This window comes from Antechinus flavipes, chromosome 2 (assembly GCF_016432865.1).
Source record: "Antechinus flavipes isolate AdamAnt ecotype Samford, QLD, Australia chromosome 2, AdamAnt_v2, whole genome shotgun sequence".
Lineage (NCBI taxonomy): Eukaryota > Metazoa > Chordata > Mammalia > Dasyuromorphia > Dasyuridae > Antechinus > Antechinus flavipes.
In genome coordinates, this window is record NC_067399.1 from 111453347 (window position 1) to 111477700 (window position 24354).

The 24354-nt window shown below is 37.0% G+C and overlaps 1 protein-coding gene across 4 annotated transcripts in view; it reads right to left on the minus strand.

Moving 5' to 3' along the window:
- The window catches only part of FAM161A (FAM161 centrosomal protein A), a 32525-nt gene extending 9694 nt beyond the window's left edge, over positions 1-22831 (minus strand). The window contains exons 1-4 of one of the 4 annotated variants that reach the window (XM_051975350.1): positions 21464-22831; positions 4085-4332; positions 923-2104; positions 275-442 (exon numbers count right to left, since the gene is read on the minus strand). In XM_051975350.1, the coding sequence (XP_051831310.1) occupies positions 275-442; positions 923-2104; positions 4085-4332; positions 21464-21622 (1757 nt within the window). In that variant the 5' untranslated portion in view covers positions 21623-22831. The remainder of the gene's footprint in view (positions 1-274; positions 443-922; positions 2105-4084; positions 4333-21463) is intronic. The other 3 variants (XM_051975352.1, XM_051975353.1, XM_051975354.1) reach the window with 3 other exon arrangements.
- Positions 22832-24354: the final 1523 nt, after the last annotated feature.

Below are 24354 nucleotides of genomic sequence, written 5' to 3' on the forward strand. Positions count from 1 at the left end.
GGTGACTCAGTATCAAATCATTCCTATTATATAAATATTAATAATTTTTTAAAATTTAAAACATTTAAAAAATTTAATTTTCTTAAAAGGAACATGTTTTGCAATCGATCAAAACAATATACTATTATTTAGCTCAAAAACATCTTATTATTTTAAAATGTTAGGCTCCATTCCTCTCCTGGCTTTGGGGAAACATTTTACTTTTCAGACATAAACATTTTTATGTTAGCCATAAAAATGTTCAGCTAGAATTTCAAGATTCCTTAAATGATACCTTAGCGTTGTCATTCTGGATTTAGACATTTGAGCTAAACTTTGGTGTGTATCAATAGCCCGAGCTCGGGCTACCAGGAGTTTCTGCAATTCTCTCATTCTTTGTCTCTGCTTAGCTAGATTCCGTTTTCGGTCCTCTTCTAATGTTTTCTTTTCCTCAAGGGATCTCCTGAGGGCAAAATAAACTAAGGCTGAATTCACTGCAAGCCCATGAGAATAGTTTTTTTTTTTTTTTTTTTAAAGGAATCTACACAGGACAAACTAAAGGAGAAAAAACAGATAGACTGAGATAAAGTAAACTAAGTAACTCAATCACCAGACCCCAAAACAGGAGAACATTAGGCTATTTGATTACAGTCTTTTTCACCTTGGAGAGCCCTGGGACAGAAAATGTATTATTTGGGAAAAATACTCTGCCCATACTCAACTGATTAGTAGGCATTCCTACCAAAGCAGAGTACAATCCATTCATGCCTGTCCACCCTCTGACTGACTCCCACAGAGTTTTACTGCAGACATTTTAATCCAGAGAGTAATTTTTTTCCGTTGACCAAAATAAAAATATTTTACCTTAGACTATTTATTAGTCATTATTCATCCATCATCGATTAGTGAACCCTGCAAATGAATTACCAAGATGCTGAGTTACCTGATGGCTTGCTGTCTCCTTCTGGAAGACTCGGTAGGTCTGGGAGATTCTGATTCACTTGATTCGCAGAAGGAATGTTCTGCCCTTGAGCACCTGGTCCGTACTTTTCCTCGAGGAGACAGATAGGGCCAGCGTGTTTCTTTTAAACGTTCTTCATCAGCCTGAATATCTTCCAAAATTTTCTCCTTTTTGGAGGGAATTCGCAAAGTTAAGAGATCAAATGGCTCACAGACTGTAGTGGGCCTGGGATTCTTGTGCTCCAAGAGCTGCTTCTGGAGCTTGGTATGGAGCCTCTCAAAGTCAGGCACCCGGCAGCTGGACTTGTTCCTGCGCCGGGGCTTCTCGCCCTGTGCCATGTGCTCTGGCTTCCTCCTGGAGGGCGACTGGTGAGTCTGCATGGTTCTGGGCAGGGATGAGTTCTGCAAGAGCTTCTGGGCTCTCAAATGTACCCTAATTTCTCTGAAGAATGCCTCCTCCTTGAGTCTGTCACTGAGAGGGGGGCTGTAGGTGGACCTGGGAACAGGTTTGGCCTTAAAGGGATTCTTTCTCTTTTCAGGCTTTGGCACCTCAGCCAGCTGCCCCTTCCGAGCTTCTTTCTTCTGCTCTTCCCTTGCAATAAATGTAAATGGCTTTTGGGAGGCCAGAAGAATCTTTTTGCTTCTCTCCTTCACAGACTTCTTCCTTTCTTCATTCCGTTCTAATATTTCATGATATAGGGGGAGGAAAACAGACTCGGGAACGGGATTGGCTCGGAACCTTCTTTTCTGGACCACTTCTCCTTCTTGCTTATTCAGCAGTTTAAAGGCCATCTCAGTTTCTGAGCGCGACTTGAGCCACTCTTTTTTTTTCCTTTCTTCTCGGATAGTCATTTGAAAGGGCTTAGGCACTGTAATCTTCGGCACCCACTCCTTTGGTTTTTTCTGTGGTTTCTCAATTATTGGTGAGTCTGAACTATCAGAGTGAGTATAAGCATAGTCCTTCACAGAAAAATCATTCCACATATTCTTGATGTATTCTTTAGCAGAAGTCATCATTTTTATTTCATTCATAGTTTCTTTTTCTATATTGGAAAATCCATGTTCAGACAGATCTGATACACTAACTGAAGGCTGATTCAAATCAGAATCAGAAAATGATTTTTGCAAAATGGCAGGTTGATAGGAGGAGTTGATCCACACTGAGCTAAAGAAAAAGTAATGTTACATTGTGACCAAATACAGGAAACCACAATAGATTTATATGAGATCTTTGTGTATTTATTAAATTAAATGGGACTGAAACAGCATGAGAGATGATGAAATTATGACAGACTAAAAGAGATCATAAGAATCACATTGTCTCAGTTCATTTTATAGATGAGGAACACTGAGGGTCAGAGTTGAAGTGAGTTGGTTGATAATTCACATGCCACAAAACATTTAGATTTACAAAGCACTTTTCACACAATATCCCTGTGAGAGAGGCAGGCTAAGAGTGGTTGCCCCTATTTTACAAATGAAGAAATTAAGATTTAAACTGGTTAAGTGCTTTGTCTGCGCCCCAGTGTTGAGGTCCTGGCACATAGGAAGTGCTTAATAAATGCTTACTTTATTGACTTGCCCGCAGTCACACAGCTAGAGTCTGTGGTCTGAGGAGCACATCTTAAAGCTTAGAGACTCTTGTGGAGCTAAGTCATGTCCTTAGACCCTGGGAACATTTCCCGGTACCTGATGAAGAAATGATCAGTACGTTTTTATTTGGAACAACAAAAGGCTTATCTTTGTTTTCCTTCTCTTCTGTGGTATGTTGTAGAAACAGCCATAAATCCTCTTATATACATGCCTTGTCTGGTCTACAATTAACAGCTTCCTATTTCTAGGTAGAGAGCGTATGCATGTCTCTGTGTGTGTGTAATTGGATTTGTCTTTAATATGGAATTAGTACAAGTGCACACAGTTTATGACTGAGACTGAACAATACCTATACATGGTGAGGAATCACTGATGATGCCTGAGGCAAGAGGTCAATCCCATTTCATCCCACTACCTTCTCAGGGCTACCAATTTAAATCTATTCAATTCAGTTCAACAAACAGCTACTTAATTCTCACTATATTCAAGGTACTATATCATGGAATCACACCCAAATTATGAATCAAGTATTCTGTCTGAGACTCTAAGAGAAGTGGATAATAAAGGTGGGGGAGACTACTCAGTCCTGACCTCCGACCCAAAAGATGTGAGCACCTTCCCTTTCCCAAACAATCTGACCTGCTGCATCCCTAAGATCAAGCCAGCTTTGGGCAGCTTCCTGCCTGACAGGCCTTGAGTACCTGGGTAACCTTTCTCTACTATTTCCTGATTCAACCTTGGTAGCAAATGTGTCAATAGTTTTTTTTAATGTGAATCTCTGACATGAACTGATGCTGAGTGAAATGAGCAGAACCAGGAGATTACACTTCGACAATACTATATGATGATCAATTCTGATGGACATGGCTCTCTTCAACAATGAGAGGATCCAAATCAGTTCCAATTGATCAGTAATGAACAGAACCAGCTATAGCCAGAGAAAGAACACTGGAAAATGAGTGTGGACCACAACATAGCATTTCCACTCTTTCTCTTATTGTTTGCTTGTGTTTTTGTTTTTTCCTCAGGTTATTTTACCTTCTTTCTAAATCCGATTTTTTCTTGTGCAGCAAGGTAACTGTATAAGTATGTATACATACATTGTATTTAACATATATTTTAATATATTTAACATGTATGAGACTATCTGCCAGCTAGGGGAGTGGTGAGGAGGGAAAAATTTGGAACAAAAGATTTTGCAAGAATCAGTGTTAGAAAAATTACCCATGCTATGTTTTATAAACAAAAGCTTTAATAAAAAAAATATATGTTATCATAGATAAATTAAAATGCTCTAGATTGAACAGCAATAAAATATTTCTACCTATCTCTGGCCAGAGAGAAGAAAACCTATGACCATTGGATGCATACAAAAGTTAAAAAACAAACAAAATCTTCTAGTAAACATTTATATCCAAAGCATTATGGCATATAACATGTACACATGTAATGGAAAAATACTCTTACAATATTTCAAACCATTTACTCAGCACAACAAATCATTTCTGAGATCAAATCCAAGAAAATGTAGAGAGAATCATTACAAACTTACCTAAAACATGGGCCAGGCATCTGTTCCTTCACGGTATCTGGCTGAACTCCTTTTATATACAATTTATTTTGATACAGTTTCTCTAATTTTGCCATTGTTTTCATGTGGGCTGCCTTCAGCTCTTCAAGTTTCCTAAAATACTCTTGATTGGAGTCACAGATTTCAGAAGTGCTCACTAAGTCCTCATAGCTCCTATTCTCATGAAGGCTTTGCTCATCCACCATAGAAATGTCAGTTTCAAAATCATCCTAGGAGAAAAAAAAATCCTATTCTTTTAAGTAAGAATTTGAAATTCCTGGAATTAATATTTTAAATGTCTAGAGCTGGCAAGCTAATGATGGTCATGCTGACCATCTAGACCAAATGTCTAGAATTTAAATATTTTAAATGTCTAGATCTGGAAAGCTAATGATGGTCATGCTGACAAAATGCTTTTTCATAAAGCACATTGTGATTGGTACTTGCAGAAATGACAAGTTCTAAAAAAATCAGTCATGATTGCTTTTTCTCTGACATTTTACCAACTCTATTATAAAAAACAAAACAAACCTGAAGAATAAATTGGAAGACAGAAAGAGATAGGGAGAAGCAGAAAGGGAGGGAAAGAGAGATATAGGGAGGGAGGGAAAGAAAAAGAGAAGGGCAGAGAGAGAGAAGGAGGGAGGGAAGAAGGAAGGAAAAGAGAGAGAAATCCAGAGACAGAGAAAGAGAGGAAGGTAATGTTCCCAAATTATTAAAAGTCACAGTCTGGAAGCTCCTAAATTGGTTACTTGGAGCCCTAACATCCTTACCCAAGTCTGAATTCACTGGAAGACTGTAAGGATTCAAAGCTGAACTCTAGCACAACAAAAGAATTAAAAAATATTTATTAAGTACTTAATATATGCTAAGCTCAAATATTTAAAAACTGATCCCCTGCCTTCAAGAAGCTTCCATTCTACTGGCAATCCTTTGGGAATATTTAGACTCCCACCTTCTTCTGATTAGTAGTTTCTAATCCCCTCCCCTCACCAAGGTCAACTCCTGAGAACCTTTGCTCTGCCTTGCAGTTTCTAACTGCCCTCAAAAAGATTCTTACCCAGCTCTGCAGTCTCTAACTACCCCCGTTCCTGGACAGAGATAATTGCAAGGATATTTCAACATTCCCTCCTGCAGTTCGGTTGTTTTATGTATTCTGGTTATACTTCCCCCTTCTATTTTCTACAACAAAACCCTATAAAATTTTTTTTTCTCCCCTCCCTCCCTGGGCATCTTTGTCTGACAAGGTGGCATGTTATTCAAATTGCAATTCTTCAACCATTTTAAGTTTTTAAACCATTTAAGCTTTTTTTTTTTTTCCTGATCACCTAGTTGGTCAGGTTTTCTACTAAGGGAAGATAATACACATAGCATGTTGAGTGAAGAAAATTGAGATGGAATGAAATATGAGGAATTATGCTTGTGTGGGGGCAGGTGCATGATGAAATGGCTGGATGAAAGACTAAAGCATGGTCCACTACCTGGAGCTAGCTGAAAAGAGAACAGGTTAAATGGTTTGTACTTGTTTGGTCATCAATCAGCTGAGGTGAGTCCTTGGATGGGAGCTCCAAAAATGAGCCCCAAGTCTGAAGACCTATGGGTATCTTTTGGTATTTATCATTTATATCTATAGTAGGGCAGGGGATTAGTAGTGAACTACAGTAAACTATTCTGGTCCTAACTTAAAATGAAATAGCTTTCATTGATGAGTTCTAGAAGGGATAAGCAATACTCTCTAGAATAAACTAACCAGAAAAGATACAACACTAGCTCTACTAGCTTTTAAAAAACTAAAATGAGAGCTGGCTAAAAATGATGACACATACCTGTAATCCTAGCCATTGTGCAGTGAGAGGGAAAGAGAGAGAGAGAGACAGAGACTAGACTGGTGGATCTCAAGTTCAGGGGTCCTCAGCTTTAAAGGGCCATTGCTGATCAAGTTGCATTATGTCCAGCACTACTATAGTAAGCTCCTGGGAGCAAGGAGTGATGAAGGGGCAAACTTAAGGATGTGCAAACCAGCTGAGCTTGGAGATGGGGCAGGTCAAACTCCAGTTTATTTAATTAAGAGGAAGATGGGTCTCTGAGTAGTACCTGGACCTCTATCTAGATGAGATAAAAAGACTTTATTTTCAAAAAACCCAAACAAAATAAAAAAGAGATGAGGACTGATTTTAATCTGAGCTATATAAACAAATCAATTAGCCCTTCGTACATTAGTTTTATTAAAAAAAAAAAAAAAAAAAAAAAAAAAAAGCCTACCATGGACACTGAGGAATTTAAGCAGATAATCTCTGATCTTACATGACTGACTACTGTGAACCAAAAGTGAGGCTGTCAGGACTGTAGATGGTTTGTAGGCCACATTCACTAACTAGACTTCTTAGGGGATGGAAAATGGAAACAACATGGTTTCATGGGGATAATCTGTTGTCTCATACCTCAGGCAATCAAAAATTTTCAACAATCTTTTCTCTTCTGGGATACATATAATCTGATTATATCATCTTCTCACCATTACTTTTAAAATTCTGACTCTGACACTTAAAAATTATGCAATCCTGGGTAAATCATTTAATCTCTTTTATCTGTAAAATGGGAATAATAAGTCCTTAACACTCAAGCTTGTTTTAAAGATCAACTGAGACAATGTATATGAGATAGCAAGCCATAGCCCCTAATTTGGAGATCAATTCTGTAAACTACCCTCCTCTGCTCTGAAATTCTACACATCTCATGGGTTGATATGTAACCACATCACATGTAGTTTGTGACAGAAAATCATTTCCAAATGTAATCTTGTTCTCTTTTCATGTTTTCATCAGGAAATACGCACATATAAACAGTAACTACAACTCACTTATATGTGCTTTAAGGCTTAGAAAGGCCTTTCCTAATAGGTATTGCATTTTACATATGAAGAAACTGACGCTTAAGTTGTCCATGATCATTCATGTAGTATCAAAGGCAAGATCCAAAATAAGATCTTTTGAAACCAGCATCTAAGTACATAAAGTTATCTTCTTTCATAAAGATTTGATATGGATGAAAAAGCAGTTATGTTGCTTATATTCTTTGTTACCTTTCTCTGGTAAACAAATTACCTAATTTTATTTGTTTTTTTTTTCTATTTTTCAAAAATTTTCCTTTTTTATGATTTCTTGAAATTAATGCCTAAAAATTCCAAATAGACTTGGGATGGAAAATGCCATTTGCGGTCAGAGAGAAAACTATAGACTAAATGTGTGTCAAAATATAGTATTTTCACTTTTTGTGGTTGTTTGCTTAATGTTTTTCCCTCTTGATATGATTTTTCTTGCACAACATGACAAATATAGAAATATGTTTTTAAAAAACCGCATATATTTAACCTATATCATAGGTTTGCTTGCTATCTTGGGGAGAAGGAAAGTAAAGGAGGGAGAGAGAAAAATCTGGAACACTTAAATTTTACTGAAATGAATGTTGAAAACTATCTTTGTACATATTTGGAAAAATAATATTTTTTTAAAAAGAAAGAAAAGAAAATTAATTCCTAAAACTGAGTCACCTTCAGCACAAATTTTGTTGGATCAAGCTCACTCTTACTGACTTCACACTCTTATGGACTTAATGGTCACTTTCTCATATAAATAAACACACTGGATATTTAGGTAGTAGATTTCAAACATTCTACTTTTTATTAGTTGAGTCCCTCAGTCAACAAACATTTATTAAGCATCTAGTGTAAACAAAGCCCTGGGATACACAGTTAGTTATAAATGACATAACCCAGATTTTAAAGAGTTTATAAAAAAGTATATACAAATAATTTATAGAGAAGAGGGGAATTAAATGCAAATCCATTCCATGAGGAATCTGTTAGTTGACCTCCCCCTTCTAGTTTCATCTACAATGCTCTTAGGTTGAGAAGGATTAGGTAGATGTCATTTCAAGCTTTCTAAAGTTCTTCTTCTCTAATGAAACGTCCCTAAATCAAAGCTGCTCATGGCCACTAAATCTCTCTTCTTGTTTATTGTTTGAGTTGGTTTCTGGTCTCTTCAGCCTGTTTACTTATTAGCTGTTTTGCCTTGCTAAAATTCCTTTAACAGGCAGAAATGGAGACAAAATCCTTAATTTTGTCTATTTCTTTTCTCTTTTTTGGATTTGAAAGCTTAATAGGCTACCCTATATAGCCTCTGCATTTAGTTTTCTGTCCTATCCATTTGGTTTTGAAACTTTGGATGGATTTTATTAACCCAAGAACCAATTCCACAAATAAGTACATTTTATGATATTTGACTTACCTAATAAATGGATGGCTTAACTTTTTTTTTTCTAATACTACTGCATAGCATCATAGGAAATTAATTTAAAAAAAAATTTTTAAGGGTGATTTTATTTTTTAAGACCTTAAATTAGGAATATTTTCCCTTCACATTGAAATTATTTATAGTTTAAATATAACCTTTGGAACAAGGGTTTTTAACCTTTTGGGAGCTGGGTCATTATTTCCTTTGGCAAACTAGTGAAACCTCTGAACCCTTTCTCAGAATGTTTTAAAAGCATAAAATAAAATGCACAGGATTACAAAGGAAACCAATTATACTGAAACTATTATTATTGATTCACAAATTGCAGAATAAAAGTCTCTGGATTAGAGGATTAAGCTCATGTGACTGATTTGACCTATTTAAACCACAAATCCTTTCAATACATTTTAATCAGTAATTACAAATTATAAGTAGAAAGAAAAGAGTAACTTAAATACATTATAACCTAGCTTAATTCTGCTAGGCAATACAGGAAACAATGAAGATTTTCTGGACATATAAGAAATCTATCTCCTGCTTTGGAAGGTTTTCAAACTACTTATCATAGGTTAATTTTATTTATATTTAAGTAAAATGATTTAATTTTAATTATTATAAATTATAAAATGTGGCTATTAATGCAGACTTTTCCCTTCCATGAAATCATAGACCAGAATAATTCTTCTGGTGACCAGAAAGACATGAGCAAAAGTACAGAAATGGAAGAGAAGAAAATGAATAAGGGGGAACAGTGTAGTTTAACTGGAAGAGAAAATACATAAAGGAGAGTGACATGAAATAATGCTGAACAAGAAAGTTACAGCCAGAATGTGGAAGCCCTGAAATAAGAGAACTGGGAATTAATAACATGCTCCCACCAAGTCAGGCAAAGAGAACACAAGGGTTCTAAAGAGAAAGAGTAACAACACTATTATAGAGATGTATTACCAAGATTATTCTGACAGTGGAGTGGAGTACAGGATGGAGAAGGAATAGACTGCAGGTAGATTAAAAAGTTATTACATACAATACAAGAAGACATGGTTAGAGTAGAAATGTCAAGGACAGGGCAAAGAGGGCACAGAAAATTTCAAGCCAGATGGCTGCCTCCCATATATATACTTTAGTAAAAACATAAAAATAGTACCAGACCAGATAATGATAAAGAAATCCAAAAAGAAACGATGTAAGTGACTTCATCCATTTCAGAGTGGGGAAAGTCAGCCAGAAACCCCCAGGCAATAGAAAAGGAAGCCAACCTATAAAACCACTACCACCCAGGTAGGCAAACAAGGTAGTAGACTATCCAGCAACCCGTGGCCAGAGAGAAGATAGCAAGAGTGGAGAGTTGCTCCAAGAAACCCATAGCAGAGACTCAGAAATCAATAGGAATGGCAAGAATTCTTTGCAGTAGTCAGTAGACCAGGTTACCTCAGACTAAAAGGTTCTCAGTCCTTGGCATTCTGTCTTGAGATGCTATAAAGGATCCTGAAGATACAGTGCTCTGAACCTCAATGGTTTCATAAGAGCAGCTGGTAGAAATCAGTGCAGAATCCCAGGAGTCACATGGTTGAGGCCAAGCAGAGTCAATCACCCCACCTCAAAATACAACTATGGTGTGTAGCATGAAGCCTCGATTTAGGAACTAGGCAGAGGAAGACGACTGATGTACAGATCACTAGCACTGTAACACACTCAGAGATACACAAAAATCCAATCTAGCAAGAAGGAGTAACTCTATAAACAACAGAGAAGGCACCAGAATTAAAAAAAAGATTAAAAGAAAATGACAGAGGTCATTTTATCACAAGTACTATAGTCCTCTAGAAAGTGCTCCGGTTTTTGATTCAAGAGAACTTGGGTTCAAATTCTGACCTTAACACTTCCAATCTTTTCAGTAGTATTTTATTTTTTCTAAATGCATGGTAAGATAGTTTTCAACATTCATTTTTTTAAAAATTTTTATTTATTTATTTTATTATTATAGCTTTTTATTTACAAAGCCATATGCATGGGTAATTTTTCAACATTGACCTTTGCAAAACCTTTTGTTCCAAATTTTCCCCTACTTCCCCCCCATCCCCTCCCCTAGGTGGCAGATAGTCCAATACATGTTAAATATGTTAAAATATATGTTAAATCCAATATATGTATACATATTTATACAGTTATCTTGCTGCACAAGAAAAATTGGATCTAGAAAGAAAGAAAAAAACCTGAGAAGAAAAACAAAAAATGCAAACAAACAATAAAAAAAAAAAGAGTGAAAATGCTATGTTGTGGTCCACACTCATTTCCCATAGCCCTCTTTCTGGGTGGAGATGACTCTCTTCATTACTAAACAATCGGAACTGGTTTGAATCATTTCATTGTTGAAGAGAGCCACAACATTCATTTTTGTAAGACTTAGTGTTTCAAAATTTTCTCCTTCCTTCCTTCCCTTCCTCCCCAAGATAGCAAGTAATCTCATATAGGTTAATATATGTGATTCTTTTAAACATATTTCCATATTTGTCATATGATACAAGAAAATCAGACCAAAGGGAAAAAAAAGTTGAAACAAAAAAAAATACTATGCTTCAATCTATATTCAGTCTCCACAGTTCTCTCTCTGAATGCTGATGACATTTTCCATCCCAAATCTACTGAAATTGCCTTAAATCACTTCATTGTTGAGAAGAGCTAAGTCTATCATAGTTGATAATCACATAATCTGGTTGTTATTGTGTACAAGTTTCTCTTGGTTCTGCTCAATTCATTCAGCATTAATTGATATAAGTCTTTCCAGGCTTTTCTGAAATCATCCTGCTCATCATTTCTTATAGAACAATAATATTCCATTACATTCATATACCACAACTTATTCAGTTATTCCCCAATTGATTGGGCACCAATTCAATTTCCAGTTCCTTGCCACTACAAAAAGGACTGCTACAAATAGATTTGCACATGTGAGTCCTTTTCCCTTTTTTATGATCTCTGTGGGATATAGACCCAGAATATGCATGATCTGAACAAATCATTTTTTAAGTCTTTGGGTTTCAGTTTCAGCACTTGTAAGATGAGGGTATTTTATGTCCTTTTCAGCTTTAAATCTATAAACCTAAAGGAATAGTTCTTATCACCAAGGGTTTGGCTACTAGGGGATAACTTGGAAAATTGGCTACAGCCAACTCAGGTTTTAAAAAAGCATGAAGAGGATGCAATCATTAATCTGAGGAATCTGAAGAGTGCTCTCTATATCCTAGAATAACAGAACATCAGCAAACAAAAAAGAGCACAAGAATTTTGGAATAAAGTTTTAATGATATTATTATCTATTTTGTTAAATAAATTCCACAACTGGCAAGAAACTGGAAACTGAGTGGATGCCCATCAGTTGGAGAATGGTTGAATAAGTGATGATATATGAATGTTATGGAATATTATTGTTCTATAAGAAATGATTAGGAGGATGATTTTAGAGAGACCTGGAGAGACTTACGTGAACTGATGCTAAGTGAAATGAGCAGAACCAGGAAATTATTATACATAGCAACATCAATATTATGTGATGATCAATCTTATGAACGTGACTCTTTCCAACAATAAGATGATTAAGGCCAGTTCTAATCATCTTGTGATGAAGAGAGCCAAATGCATCCAGAGAGGAATATGGGAACTGAATATGGATCACAACATAACATTCTCACTCTTTGTTGTTGTTCACTTGCATTTTGTTTTCTTAGTCATTTCTTTCTTTTTTTGATCTGATTTTTTTGTGCAGCAAGAGAATTGTATAAATATTTAACATATATTTTAACATCTTTAATATATATTGGACTGTTTATCATCTAGGGGAAGGAGTGGGAGGAGGAGAAAATGCAAAACACAAGGCTATGCAAGGGTCAATGTTGTCAAATTATCCATGCACATGTTTTGAAAATAAAAAGCTTTATTTAAAAAAGAAAAGAAAAATGACCTCCCCAAGATTACAGACCAATCAATATACATCAGAGAGCTGAAATCAAGTCTTGCTAGCTGTGAGGCCAATGCTTTATACTTTCTTTCCATGTAATAAATCTTCAATAAATCTTTGTTGAATTGAATCAAAAATAAATAAATAAATAAATTCCAAAAAAAAAAAATAAATTGTTTAAAGAAATTAACATTGATTTTTTAAAAGCTTGAATTTCCCAAAACACTATTTCTTCCCATACTTCCCTTATTCCCAATATTGCTTATACATATGAAGTCATGAAAAACACATTTACATATTAGCCATGTTGCAAAAGAAAACATAAACAAGAAAAGAAAAAAAGTGGTAAAAAGATGTTTCAATTTGTACTCAAGAGTTCATCAGTTTTGGCTGTGCAGATGGATAGCCTTAACTTTTTAGTAGAATCTCTGGGGTTCTCTAAGTATACCATCATATCATCAGCAAAGAGTGATAATTTGGTTTCCTCACTGCCTATTCTTATTCCTTTAATCTCTTTCTCAACTCTTATTGCCAAAGCTAGCATTTCTAATACAATATTAAATAGTAACGGTGATAGTGGGCAATTATTGTTTCACTCCTAATCTATTGGGAATGGTTGCAGTTTGTCCCCATTACATATGATGCTTACTGATGGTTTTAAAAAGATGCTACTAATTATTTTAAGGAAAAGTCCATTTATTCCTATACTACTCTCAAGTGTTTTTAATAGGAATGGATGTTGGATTTTATCAAATGCTTTTTCTGCATCTATTGAGATGATCATATGGTTTTTGTTAATTTGGTTATTAATATGGCCAATTATACTGATAGTTTTCCTAATATTGAACCAGCCCTGCATTCCTGGTATAAATCCTACTTGCTCGTGGTGTATTATCCTGGGGATTATTTTCTGTAGTCTTTTTGCTAATATCTTATTTGAGATTTTAGCATCAATATTCATTAGGGAGATTGGTCTATAATTTTCTTTCTCTGTTTTCTTTTTTTTTTTTTTAATTTTTATTTAATAATTACTTTATATTGATTTCTTTCTCTGTTTTCAACCTACCTGGTTTAGGTATCAGCACACCCATGTCTGTGCCATAAAAGGAATTTGGTAGGACTTCTTCATTCCCTATTTTTTCGAATAGTTTATAAAGCACTGGGGCTAATTGTTCTTTAAATGTTTGGCAGAATTCACATGTAAATCCATCTGGTCCTGGGGATTTTTTTTTTAGGGAGTTGATTAATAGCTTGTTCTATTTCTTTTTCTGAAATGGGACTATTTAAGCAATTTACTTCCTCCTCTATTAATCTGGGAAGCCTATATTTTTGAAGGTAGTCATCCATTTCGCTTAGGTTATCAAATTTATTGGTATAAAGTTGAGCAAAGTAACCCCTTATTATTTCTTTAATTTCCTCTTCATTGATGGAAAGTTCTCCCTTTTCATTTGTAAGACTACTAATTTGATTTTCCTCTCTCCTTTTTCTAATCAAATTTACCAAAGGTTTATCAATTTTATTGGTTTTTTCATAAAACCAACTCTTATTTTTATTATTACCGCTTTGGCTGCATCCCACAAATTTTGGTATGATGTTTCATTGCTGTCATTATCTTGAGTGAAATTATTGTGTCTATAATTTGCTGTTTCACCCAATCATTTTTTAAGATGAGATTATTTAGTTTCCAATTACTTTTTGGTCTATTTAGACCTAACTTTTTGTTGAATATAGTTTTTATTGCATCGTGATCTGAAAAGAAAGCATTTACGATTTCTGCCTTCCTGCATTTAATTTTGAGGTCTTTATGTCCTAATATATGGTCAATTTTCATGTAAGTTCCATGAACTGCTGAGAAGAAAGTATACTCCTTTCTGTCACCATTCAGTTTTCTCCAAAGATCTATCATATCTAATTTTTCTAATATTCTATTTACCTCTTTAATTTCTTTCTTATTTGTTTTGTGATTTGATTTATCTAATTCTGAGAGTGCAAGATTGAGATCTCCCACTATTATAGTTTTGCTGTCTACTTCTTCTCGCAACTTAATTAATTAATTAAAAAATTAAGATAATTTCTCCTTTCGGAAGTTAGATGCTATACCTCTTGGTGCATACATGTTTAATACTGATATTGCTTCATCGTCTATAGTACCCTTTAGCAAGATATAGTTTCCTTCCTTATAGCTTTTAATTAGATCAATTTTTGCTTTTGCTTGATCTGAGATAAGGATGGCTACCCCTGCTTTTTTGACTTCACCTGAAGCATAATAGATTCTGCTCCAGTCTTTTACCTTTACTCTGTATGTATCGCCCTGTTTTAAATGTGTTTCCTGTAAACAACACATTGTAGAGTTCTAACTTTTGATCCAGTCTGCTATCCACCTCTGCTTTATGGAAGAGTTCATCCCATTCACATTTATGATTAAAATGACTAATTCTGTATTTCCTGCCATCCTAATATCCCCAGATTATGCTTTTCTTTTTCTTGCCCTCCTTCCCCTCTTCCCTAGTATTAAACTTATTGGTCCCCCTTGCATTACGCAGCTCTCCCTCTTTAGGATCCCTCCCTCCTCTCTTTGAATCCCTTCCCCTTTCTTGTACCTTTCCCTTATTACTCTTTTTCTTTTTCCCTTTTCCTCTCCCATTTTTTTTAATGAGGTGAGAGAAGATTCTCTGTAAAACAAATATGTTAATTATTTCCTCTTTGAGTCAACTCTGATGAGAGTAGGATTCACACAATGTTCCTCCCCCTCTCTAAATTCCCTCAGATATGATAGGTTTCCTTTGCTTCATTGTGGGATGTCGTTTCCCTCTTTTTATCTCCCCTTTTCCCTTTTTCTGACACTGTCCCCTTTCCACTTCTACTTCCCTTTTTTATGTTATATCAGTAAAATCAAATTATACATGTGGTTTTTATGTATATCCACAACAGAAATACAGTTCTCAAGAGTTCCTTTTACCTTTTTCTACTTCTCTTGAGTCCTGTGGTTGGAGATCAAATTTTTTGTTTAAGTTTGGTTTTTTCCTTAGAAACAAAGGGAATTCCTCTGTTTCATTAAATGTCCATCTTCTTTCATGGAAAAAAATGCTCAGCTTAGCTGGGTAGTTTATTCTTGGCTGATGGATAGCCTTTTTCAACATAGGTTCTTTGAAAGTGTCTCAAATCATTGTCTAATCTAAGTAGCTCAAATCTTTCTCTGTTGATCATCATTATACAATGGTTACAGTGTACTAGGTCCCAGATTAAGCCCCATTTGATTCTGATTAATTGATTGATTGAGATTGACTGTAAATAGCAATCCTTTTGCTTAGGTCAGAAAACTTCAAGGTCTTCCCCTCCCAAGAGGAGATTTTTACCCTGAATAGCTACCTAGCCTTAATCACTGAATGGCTGTGGACTTAAACTGACTTTTTTTTTCCCCCTGAGGCAATTGGGGTTAAGTGATTTGCCCAGGGTCACACAGCCAGGCAGTGTTAAGTATCTGAGGTCACATTTGAACCCAGATCCTCCTGACTTCAGGGCTGGTGCTCTATTACTACACCAACTAGCTGCCCCTAAACTGTGACTAGTTGAAGAACTTAGTTTAGAAAGGTCTAGGTTTCCCACTGCATGTAGGTAGGGTCATCTCCAGCTTGATCTATACTTGGCCACTGGATCCAGATGGCTCTGGAGGAGAAACTGAAGCAGGTGACTTTGCACAACCCTCCCTCACTTGAATGTTATGAATGATAAACTACAATAAGCAAAGATTCAAAGGAAAGAAAAAAATGGCTTTTCTGCAAGGATTACCCTGAAATATCCTGAATATAAATGTGAAGAGTGCTCTCCTGAATAACCTGAAAAAATTAAGCATGAGATTAAATAATTTTTTTTAAAGGTTTAGAGGAAAGAAATGGAAGATTAGTTTAGGACAGAGTGATACTCTTCAGTCATGGATTGGACTCCTTGACAATTAGAATAAACAAATTAAAATTATTGAATAATTGCACTCTTTTCAGCTTAAGATTCTATAACCTAGATTTGGGCAATATATGACTAGAGAATTACTAGAAGAGCAAGTTGGTTTTCAAAGAGACGGAGGAACTAGAGACCAAATTACCAATATTTGCTGGAGTATAGAGAAAGCAAAGGAGTTCCAGAAAAGCATCTACTAATGCTTTGTTGACTACAAATAAGGAGAGACAGAGAGAAAGAAAAGAAAAAGAAAAGGGAAGGGAAAAGGAAAGGGAAAGAAGAGGGGGAAGGGGAAGGTGAGGCAAGGCAAAAAAACATTTTTTAAAGCTCAGAGGAATACAGAAAGTTCAGAAAAAGATGGAACAGAAATTCATATACAATTCTCTTTTTGTGCTTTAATAAGATTTCTCAGAAACTTCATCGGACTCTAGTCCTATGTAATCCTAAAGGGATATGTAGGGATATGTAGAGCTAGAATGGTTCCAACAAGTCATCGAATCTAATCTTCTCATTTTAAAGATGAAGAAACTGAGGCTCTGAGAGTTTCAATTATTTGCCCAAGATCAAACAAGGAATAAATGGTAGAACATGAATTCAAAACCAGGTTATCCCAACTGCACCAACCCTTTCACTGCAGCACACCACTCTTTAAGGAGGATTATTATTAACCTTGGTGGAATCAGAAGCCAGATAACAAGGGGTTGAGCAGTAACTGAGAGAACAAGGACTCTCCCTTCTCAAGGACTGTTGTTCTCCAATAAAGAAGCCACAAAGAAGGAGCAAGAGTCTTAAGAATCAGAGCTGCCCCAAAGTGGAATGGGATGTCTTGGAAGGTATCGAGTTTTCCCTCTTTGGAGATCTTCCCAATATGGAGCACGGATACTACTCTGGATACAAAAAGCTTGTCAAGGGGGTACAGCACATATTTGGTAAAAACACAACAAAACAAAACTTTTATCACTCTAATTAAGCAGTTTTTTTTTTTTTAATGTGAATATGCATGATAAACAATAGATTTCTTTTTCTACTTTCACACAGTCGGTCTGTTCTCTTGGGGATAACTGCAATCTGAGGTGATATTCAATGACTGGTGGAGATCTTGCCTGCAATCATCACATATTATAAGTCCAAGATAAGCTGTTCTCTACCATTTACTCACACCATCAGGCTGTTTCCACCATATCAGTTGCCTGATCATATTAAGTTCATCTTCCTTCTGGCCCTTTCCTACTTTCCAATGCCCCTTCATGTTTTGCCTTCCCCTTTTGGGATGGAAATTCCTTGAAAAGTGGGAACCTTGTTTCATTTTTTTTTTTTTTTGGCATTCTTATTATTTAATGTAGCACTGGCACACAGTAAGGCAAATGTTTGCTCTACTAATCTATTCATTACTATTTCATATTGAATAAGTGGGTAAAGGAAGGTCTCCTGAAAATGAAGGGATACAAAGATCAAAAAATGTTGGGAACTCCTATAGAGGCTGAAAAACACTTGTTAGAGATGTTGTTGTAGAAAGAGTTCTAGTTCAGAAGCTCTGGATTACATGATTTCTGAGGTCCCAGTCAATGTTCATTCAAGAAATTTCTATTTATTTTGTATAAACTTTTATATATAAATGTAAGCTTCTTGAAGATAAAGAATTTTATTTTTGCCACCTCAGACTTGCTGACAGATCAAGAGTGAAAACAGAAGGGATGGAGCTTAAAGGGAAGTAGTAGTTTTGAAGCATTAGTGCTATATATTTCCCTTTAGTTTATGGGAGAAGGTTAATTAGAGTGGAATAAAAGGCAGTCAGAAATGATCTATTTCTTGACTTCCTTTAAAAGCTTGGAGTTGGTGGGGAGGGGAAGGTAGGCCTCCTTCCTAATTTCCTTTGTGCTGTTAAAGGTACTGTCAACCTTTCTCTCAAGTCATCCTCACTGTCTCTTTCTAATAGGTACATCTTGTCAATTATACTTTCAAAGCAGCCCTCACATCACTCCTCTCCACTCACAATGCCACTCCACTGTCTTAGGTCAAAATTTCGTTTCCTCTTGCCTGGCCTATTCCAACGCCCTCCTAGCTGGTTCACCTGTTTCAAGTCTTTCCCTTCTCCAATCCTATGCTCCGTACAATAGTTTCTAAAAAGATTCTCAAAATGTAAGTCCTTTGATCCTGTCATTCCCTTAGTCAGGGTCTCTAGGATTAATGTTTGGGACACTATATCACTTAACTTTCTGAGACTTAAGCATATCCAACTTCTTTATGTAGTCTAGCTAACCAGTCTTTTGGCTTTTCTCAGTCACCACATTTAATCACCACATTCAATCTCCTTGTACCTTGTCACAGACTATCCTGTCCCTTCAAAACCTCAGGTGCCCTCTCCTCTAATCTCCATTTCTTAGAATCCCTACTTTCCTTTGAAAAAATATTTTCTGACCCTCTCCAGCAAAACTATATGGTGTATAACTCCTTCAATGTGTATCTGTATATCCCACTAAAGAATTAAAGCTCTTTGGGGACAAGACTGTTTAGTTTTTGCCTAGTACATAGTGAGCTTGTAGGATTAATAAATTTTTGACTGACTACTCTCTCTCTCTTTTTAATTATAGCTTTTTATTTTCAAAACATATACATGGATAATTTTCAACATTCACCCCTACCAAACACTGTGTTGTAATTTTTTTCCTCTCACCTCATTCCCCTGCCCTAGTTGGCAAGTGAGCCAGTATATATTAAACATGTGCAACTCCTCTACACATATTTCCACACATATCATGCTGCAAAGAAAAATCAGATCTAAAGGGGGAAAAAAATGAGAAAAAAACCAAAATGCAAGCAAACAACAACAAAAAGAGTGAAAATACTATTTTGTAGTCCACATTCAGTTCCCTCTGTCCTTTCTCTGGGTGCAGATAGCTTTTTTCATCACAAGACCATTGGATCTCTGATCACTCTCTTTATCTGTAAAATGGTAGGGTCAGCCTCAGAAGTCCCTTTCCAGCTCTAATTCTATATCCCAGTGATTGATCTAGTCAACATGTTTTGTTGAATTCATTTGTCACTTAAACTCCTCTATCCCCTTTAGTGTTCTTTCTCCTGATATACACCAACCATTGGCCCTTTAGTGACAACCTGAGATCATCTAGTCCAGTATCATTATACAAGTGAGGAAACAGGCTCAGGCAGTTAAAATGACTTGCAAGAATTCAGGTTTTCTGGTTCTCCCACCCAGTGTTTTTGCTTGTATATCTATACTGTATCCCTAATCCACATGTGGTACCCTCTTAATTCAGTCTTAGCTTTGTGTAGTGCAATTCTAAAAAGTATCAGTGAGATTAAAATAAAGCAAATTGAACTGTGCTAACTACTTTTAAGGTTATAAAGATCAAACCTATAACTGCCATATACATGACATCTGTTTTATTAACTGTCTTCAGATTTTGACTTTGCCAAACCATTTTGATTTTTGGTCATTGAGAAGCTTCAAACATCTGGCACAAATGAATATGGAGATTTATATCAGTAGATTGTTGGTTTTTAGTTGGAAGTTACTACCAGACAGCTGTTTTTGTTCATCAACCAAGATTCAGGTGTACAGGCCACAAGAAACTGAAACCTGAGCACAGTCCTGTAGAAAAGGCCTTAGCTCTGGAATGAAGACTATTTGAATTCAAATCCTGCCCCCAATGATTACTACCTGTGGGGATCTTGAACAAGTCTCTTCATCTCAATGAATCTCAATTTTTTCATCTGTAAAATAACAGCGGGAACCCTCCCTTCATCTTCTGCCAAATAAGTTCCTAGTTGGCCTCTAAGAGAGATGGGTGAAGGGTGAGGGTAGAGGGGGAAGGCAAAGGGCAAACAGTGTTCTTCCTCTAGAAACCAAACTGACCATGTGCTTCTCCCCTGGTCTTCCACCTCTGCTCCCATCCCCTACTGCGGTGGTTCAGGACCCATCCAACCTGCCTGTCTATTCACATGGTTTGAGGGAGATGGAAATTACCAACTATTCTTTGCTGTGAGCCTTACTACACTTCTTGCATCTGTGGCCTTGCCCTAACAATCTGGAGTTCTATCTTCTGACTTCCTGACCTAACTAGAATCCCTGGGTCTTCTCCGGGGCCCTTTATATCTGCCCTGCACCTGAACTTCCTACAGCATCTCCCTTAATTAGAGTAGGAAATCCCATTGAGCTCAATCTGTGTAGCCTTTTCTACATGTCTCCTCAGGGCTTAGCAGAGTGCTTGGCTCGGTTAACACTTAAAATTTTTTCATCCATCCTTTCAATCTTCTAGATCCCTTCCAGTTCTAGATATATGATTCTGTGACCTTATTGACCAAAAACAAAATCTTAGGTGCACAAGTGAGAGATGCAAGAAAAACATTATCACACCAATGATTCTTAATTAATTTTTCCATCTGCTTTTTGGAGTAAGAACTCGATTTTTCATAATTAAATATCCAACTTGATTTTTTTTTTTGCATTTATTTTGTAAATAAGACCCTACTACAACAAATGAGTAGAGTCAGGGTCAGAAATCCCTTTATTTTCCTACAGACTTTCAATTATTAGGGCATTTCAAACTTTAAGTATGAAAGGGGTAGAATAAACAACCGATTCCCCGTACATCAGAGAAGAACTGAAGTCAAGTAAAATAGTAATTTGTGTTCCCTAAAACAAAATTAAGGCACTGCATCTAAATGTATAAGGATTAAAAAAAAAAATCACATACTGCTTGTCAGTCGACAAGTATTTATTAAAAGCTTACTCTACGCCAGGCACTGGGCCAAGCACAGCCCTTCTAGGTATTCGCGTTCTAATTGGGGAGGGGGTGCGAGGGGGTCAATACACACTAATTAAGCACCGAAGATCCAAAGGGTGAAAGCGGCTCCTGCCCCCAATACCAGTCCAATAGGAAAATTAACAACTATGAATGTACAGGATACGCGGGAGAGGTAATCACGGTGGGAGCCGAAGACGAGGGAGAGAGGTTCAGGCACAGAGGAGGGCACGGCCAGTGCAAGAGCACGGAGTCGGGAGTCAGCGTGTAGGGGCGTAGGTCAGCTGAGAAGCACTGGGGCAAAAGGACTTAAGGACTGGCCGACCAAAAGCCGGCGTCAGGGTCGGGGTCTGGGGAGGGTATCCGCCCTCCGCTCCTGCCTGGAGCTTCCTACCTCCTCCTCATTGGATTCCTCCTCATTTGATTCCTCCTCCGTGGTCTCGCTGGCGCACTCTTGCTCACAGAAGTCGAAGCCTGACGACCTGGAGCGCGGATTTAGCGGGGCTCGGTAACGGAACGAGGCGAGCACAGTCGCTCGATGGGAAGCGTCCATGGCTCGGGGCAGTTGGTACTTGCCCGCTTAAGTTTGAGCGGAGGGAACTTAGGACCAGCAGGGGACGACTTCCTGCCGAGGGCGTGGTTGTTACCGGGCGCCGTAACCCAGGACGCTGCGTGTTGCGCTACGGATGCTCTCTAGGGACCAAAGCCTCCGCCCCGAAATGCAGAAACGGGACCCAAAGCTCCCGAGGGACACCTGCGAGTCATTGGAGTCCACCTTTTCCCCTCCATACCCCGTTTTTTTTTTTTTTTTTTTTTTTTTTGTTTTGTTTTTTGGTAACAGTTGGCCCGGGGGGAATTCTTCCTTCCCACCTCTTCGAATTTCAATGTAATCGCTGAATGATTGATGACATCACATCACGTGCATTCAGCCCTTTAGAAAGAGCCATAGCGCATTCCTCAAACAGGTTTTCTTTAGAGAGAAGGGAAACCATGCGCGCTCTCGACTTACGAAGCTGCGCGCTCCCGTGAAAAGATTATGTCATCCTCAATTAACATGGTGCTGGGAAGGCCAGAGAAAGAAAGGGTATTGTTCGTGCGGACTGACCAGCGGGCGCGAAGGAAAGGACCAACCAGGAGGAACAATGTTTTGTCCCACCTTTTTTCGTCTTGGAAAGGCCAATAGGAGTCCCTAGTTCCGTACTTTGTCTACTGGCTTTGCCTGGCAGACCCCATTGCCCGGGCAGCGAACGAGGACCCGGATGTTGGGTGTCGCGTGGTTCCTTAAGGCCCTCCCTTCCAGGCCCTCTCCTATACACCTTTGCCTCAAAGTCGCTTTTGGACACTACCTCCCCCATCTCTTTGGTGCTCCACCCACCTAGCAGTATGATTTTACTGGATTTTCCGTAGGCTCATATGAGGCCCTCCATCCCGCCCTGATTAAATCAGCCTGAGTCTTCTGTAGTGTTACAGATCGCTAAGGTTTGCGGTCAGGTTATATATCTGTATTCAAATTTCTCCTCCGACACTCACTCTGTGACCCTTTAAGTGACTTAATCGATTTTTGTCTGGTTATCAACCCATTGCCTACATTTATTAAACGTTTCTTGATCCTTAAAATGCTATTACTACTGTACAAGCTGGAAACTGGAAAAAAGAACTTCGGCCTTTCTTACTTTGGGAAGCCAAAGAGGGATCCTGAATGAAAGTACAGCCAGAGCCAGAGCTGATCTGGAACCTTTGGCCATGCTTGAAGTCCAGGAGTGATCAGCCCCGTCAGTCAATAAACATCTATTGGTGCAAGTATCCTTCTAAACTATTTTCTAGGATAATACATTTCACCAAAACAAGGCGATGGGTTGATAATCAGATAGGAAGATATGAGTGGCAAACACTGGATCCAAACCGTGAAAAGTGATTTTATATTCTTATGAGATTGTGCAGGAGTAACCCTAAGGACAAGAGGCCGTTGTGTAAATATCTGAAAAAGTTAACTTTGTAACACCTAATTTTTTTTAAAAGGAAAAAAGCCTTAATATTAACTGTAACTAGTTAAATTTACTTTGTAACTATTGAAATTACCTTAACACAGAAAATGTAAATTTTTTGTTTAATGTGCCCATTAGAATTCTTTGTTCGTTCTCATTTTTCTTCCTAGGATGGTCAGTGTGTGCCAATCCTCTTGTTCTTTTGTTACCTTTGTCAGGTTTTAAGATTAATAGAAAAAAATTAAAAACAAATAATCTATGTAGTTCAGGGATTCTTTGTCCTTTGGAAGTTTCAAAGAAATCAGATTCCAGTCTGTGTGGGCCAATTGTTTACTCCCTAAACCTGCCAACTTTTTTTGAAGTGCAACAGTATAGAATCTATGGTTACTAGGTCTGCAGATGTTTGCAACCAAGAATCTTTTTTATATTAACCTAAATTTCCACACTGCTTTGATAATCATATTCAAGTGATTTTTAGTGCCTTCTTTCTCCTGCCATCTTATCCTCTTGAGTTTTGGAAAGGCCTTAAGCCAGTCAACTAGAAATCTGAACATCCTTTCTTGGGTCATTGTTCCTCATGGTTACAAATGTAACCTTGTGCATTAGGAAACAAGCTCTTAAAAGGATGAGATTCTGTACTTGTATACTCAAAACACCTAGCATTTAAACAAAGTACAGATTCTCTCATGCCACCATTGACTGAGCAGTTTGGCAGTTATGTTTCAGTAGAAGACAATCTAATCAAGAGGTTTGGGCTTTTTGATACTTAATGTTAGCAGTTAAGTTGAAGTACTGTGGAATCACACTTAAAAAGAAAATGGAGGTGTTTAAACATCGAAATATTGTGAAATTTATCAATGACATTCTTGATGTTTTTTGTCCCTATGTGCTACCTGGTGAGATCAGAGATGTAGCTTCTCTCATCCTGAATTATAAAGTTACGCCTTTAAATATTCTCATTTATGTTAAAATATACTTTAGTTTGAAGTAAAAAAAATTAAATTTTTAATGTTTCCGGGTCCTGTTTCTGCAATATGCTCCTTTGCACAAACACTACAAATAGTTTACAATTGCACAAACACTGCAATTATTTACCTAGATTTAAATAAACTGTGAAAACTGCAAAGTGAATCCTGCAGGATTTAATTTAACCAATTTGACTAGATGTTGAAAACCTTAATAGAAGATGACAACTTATTGCAAAGCTAACCATTTTGTTCTCCTAAACATCTAAATGAATAATGATTGAAACTAGGGAAATCTTTAAAATGCTGTATCAGAAATCACAGTATTATTTGTT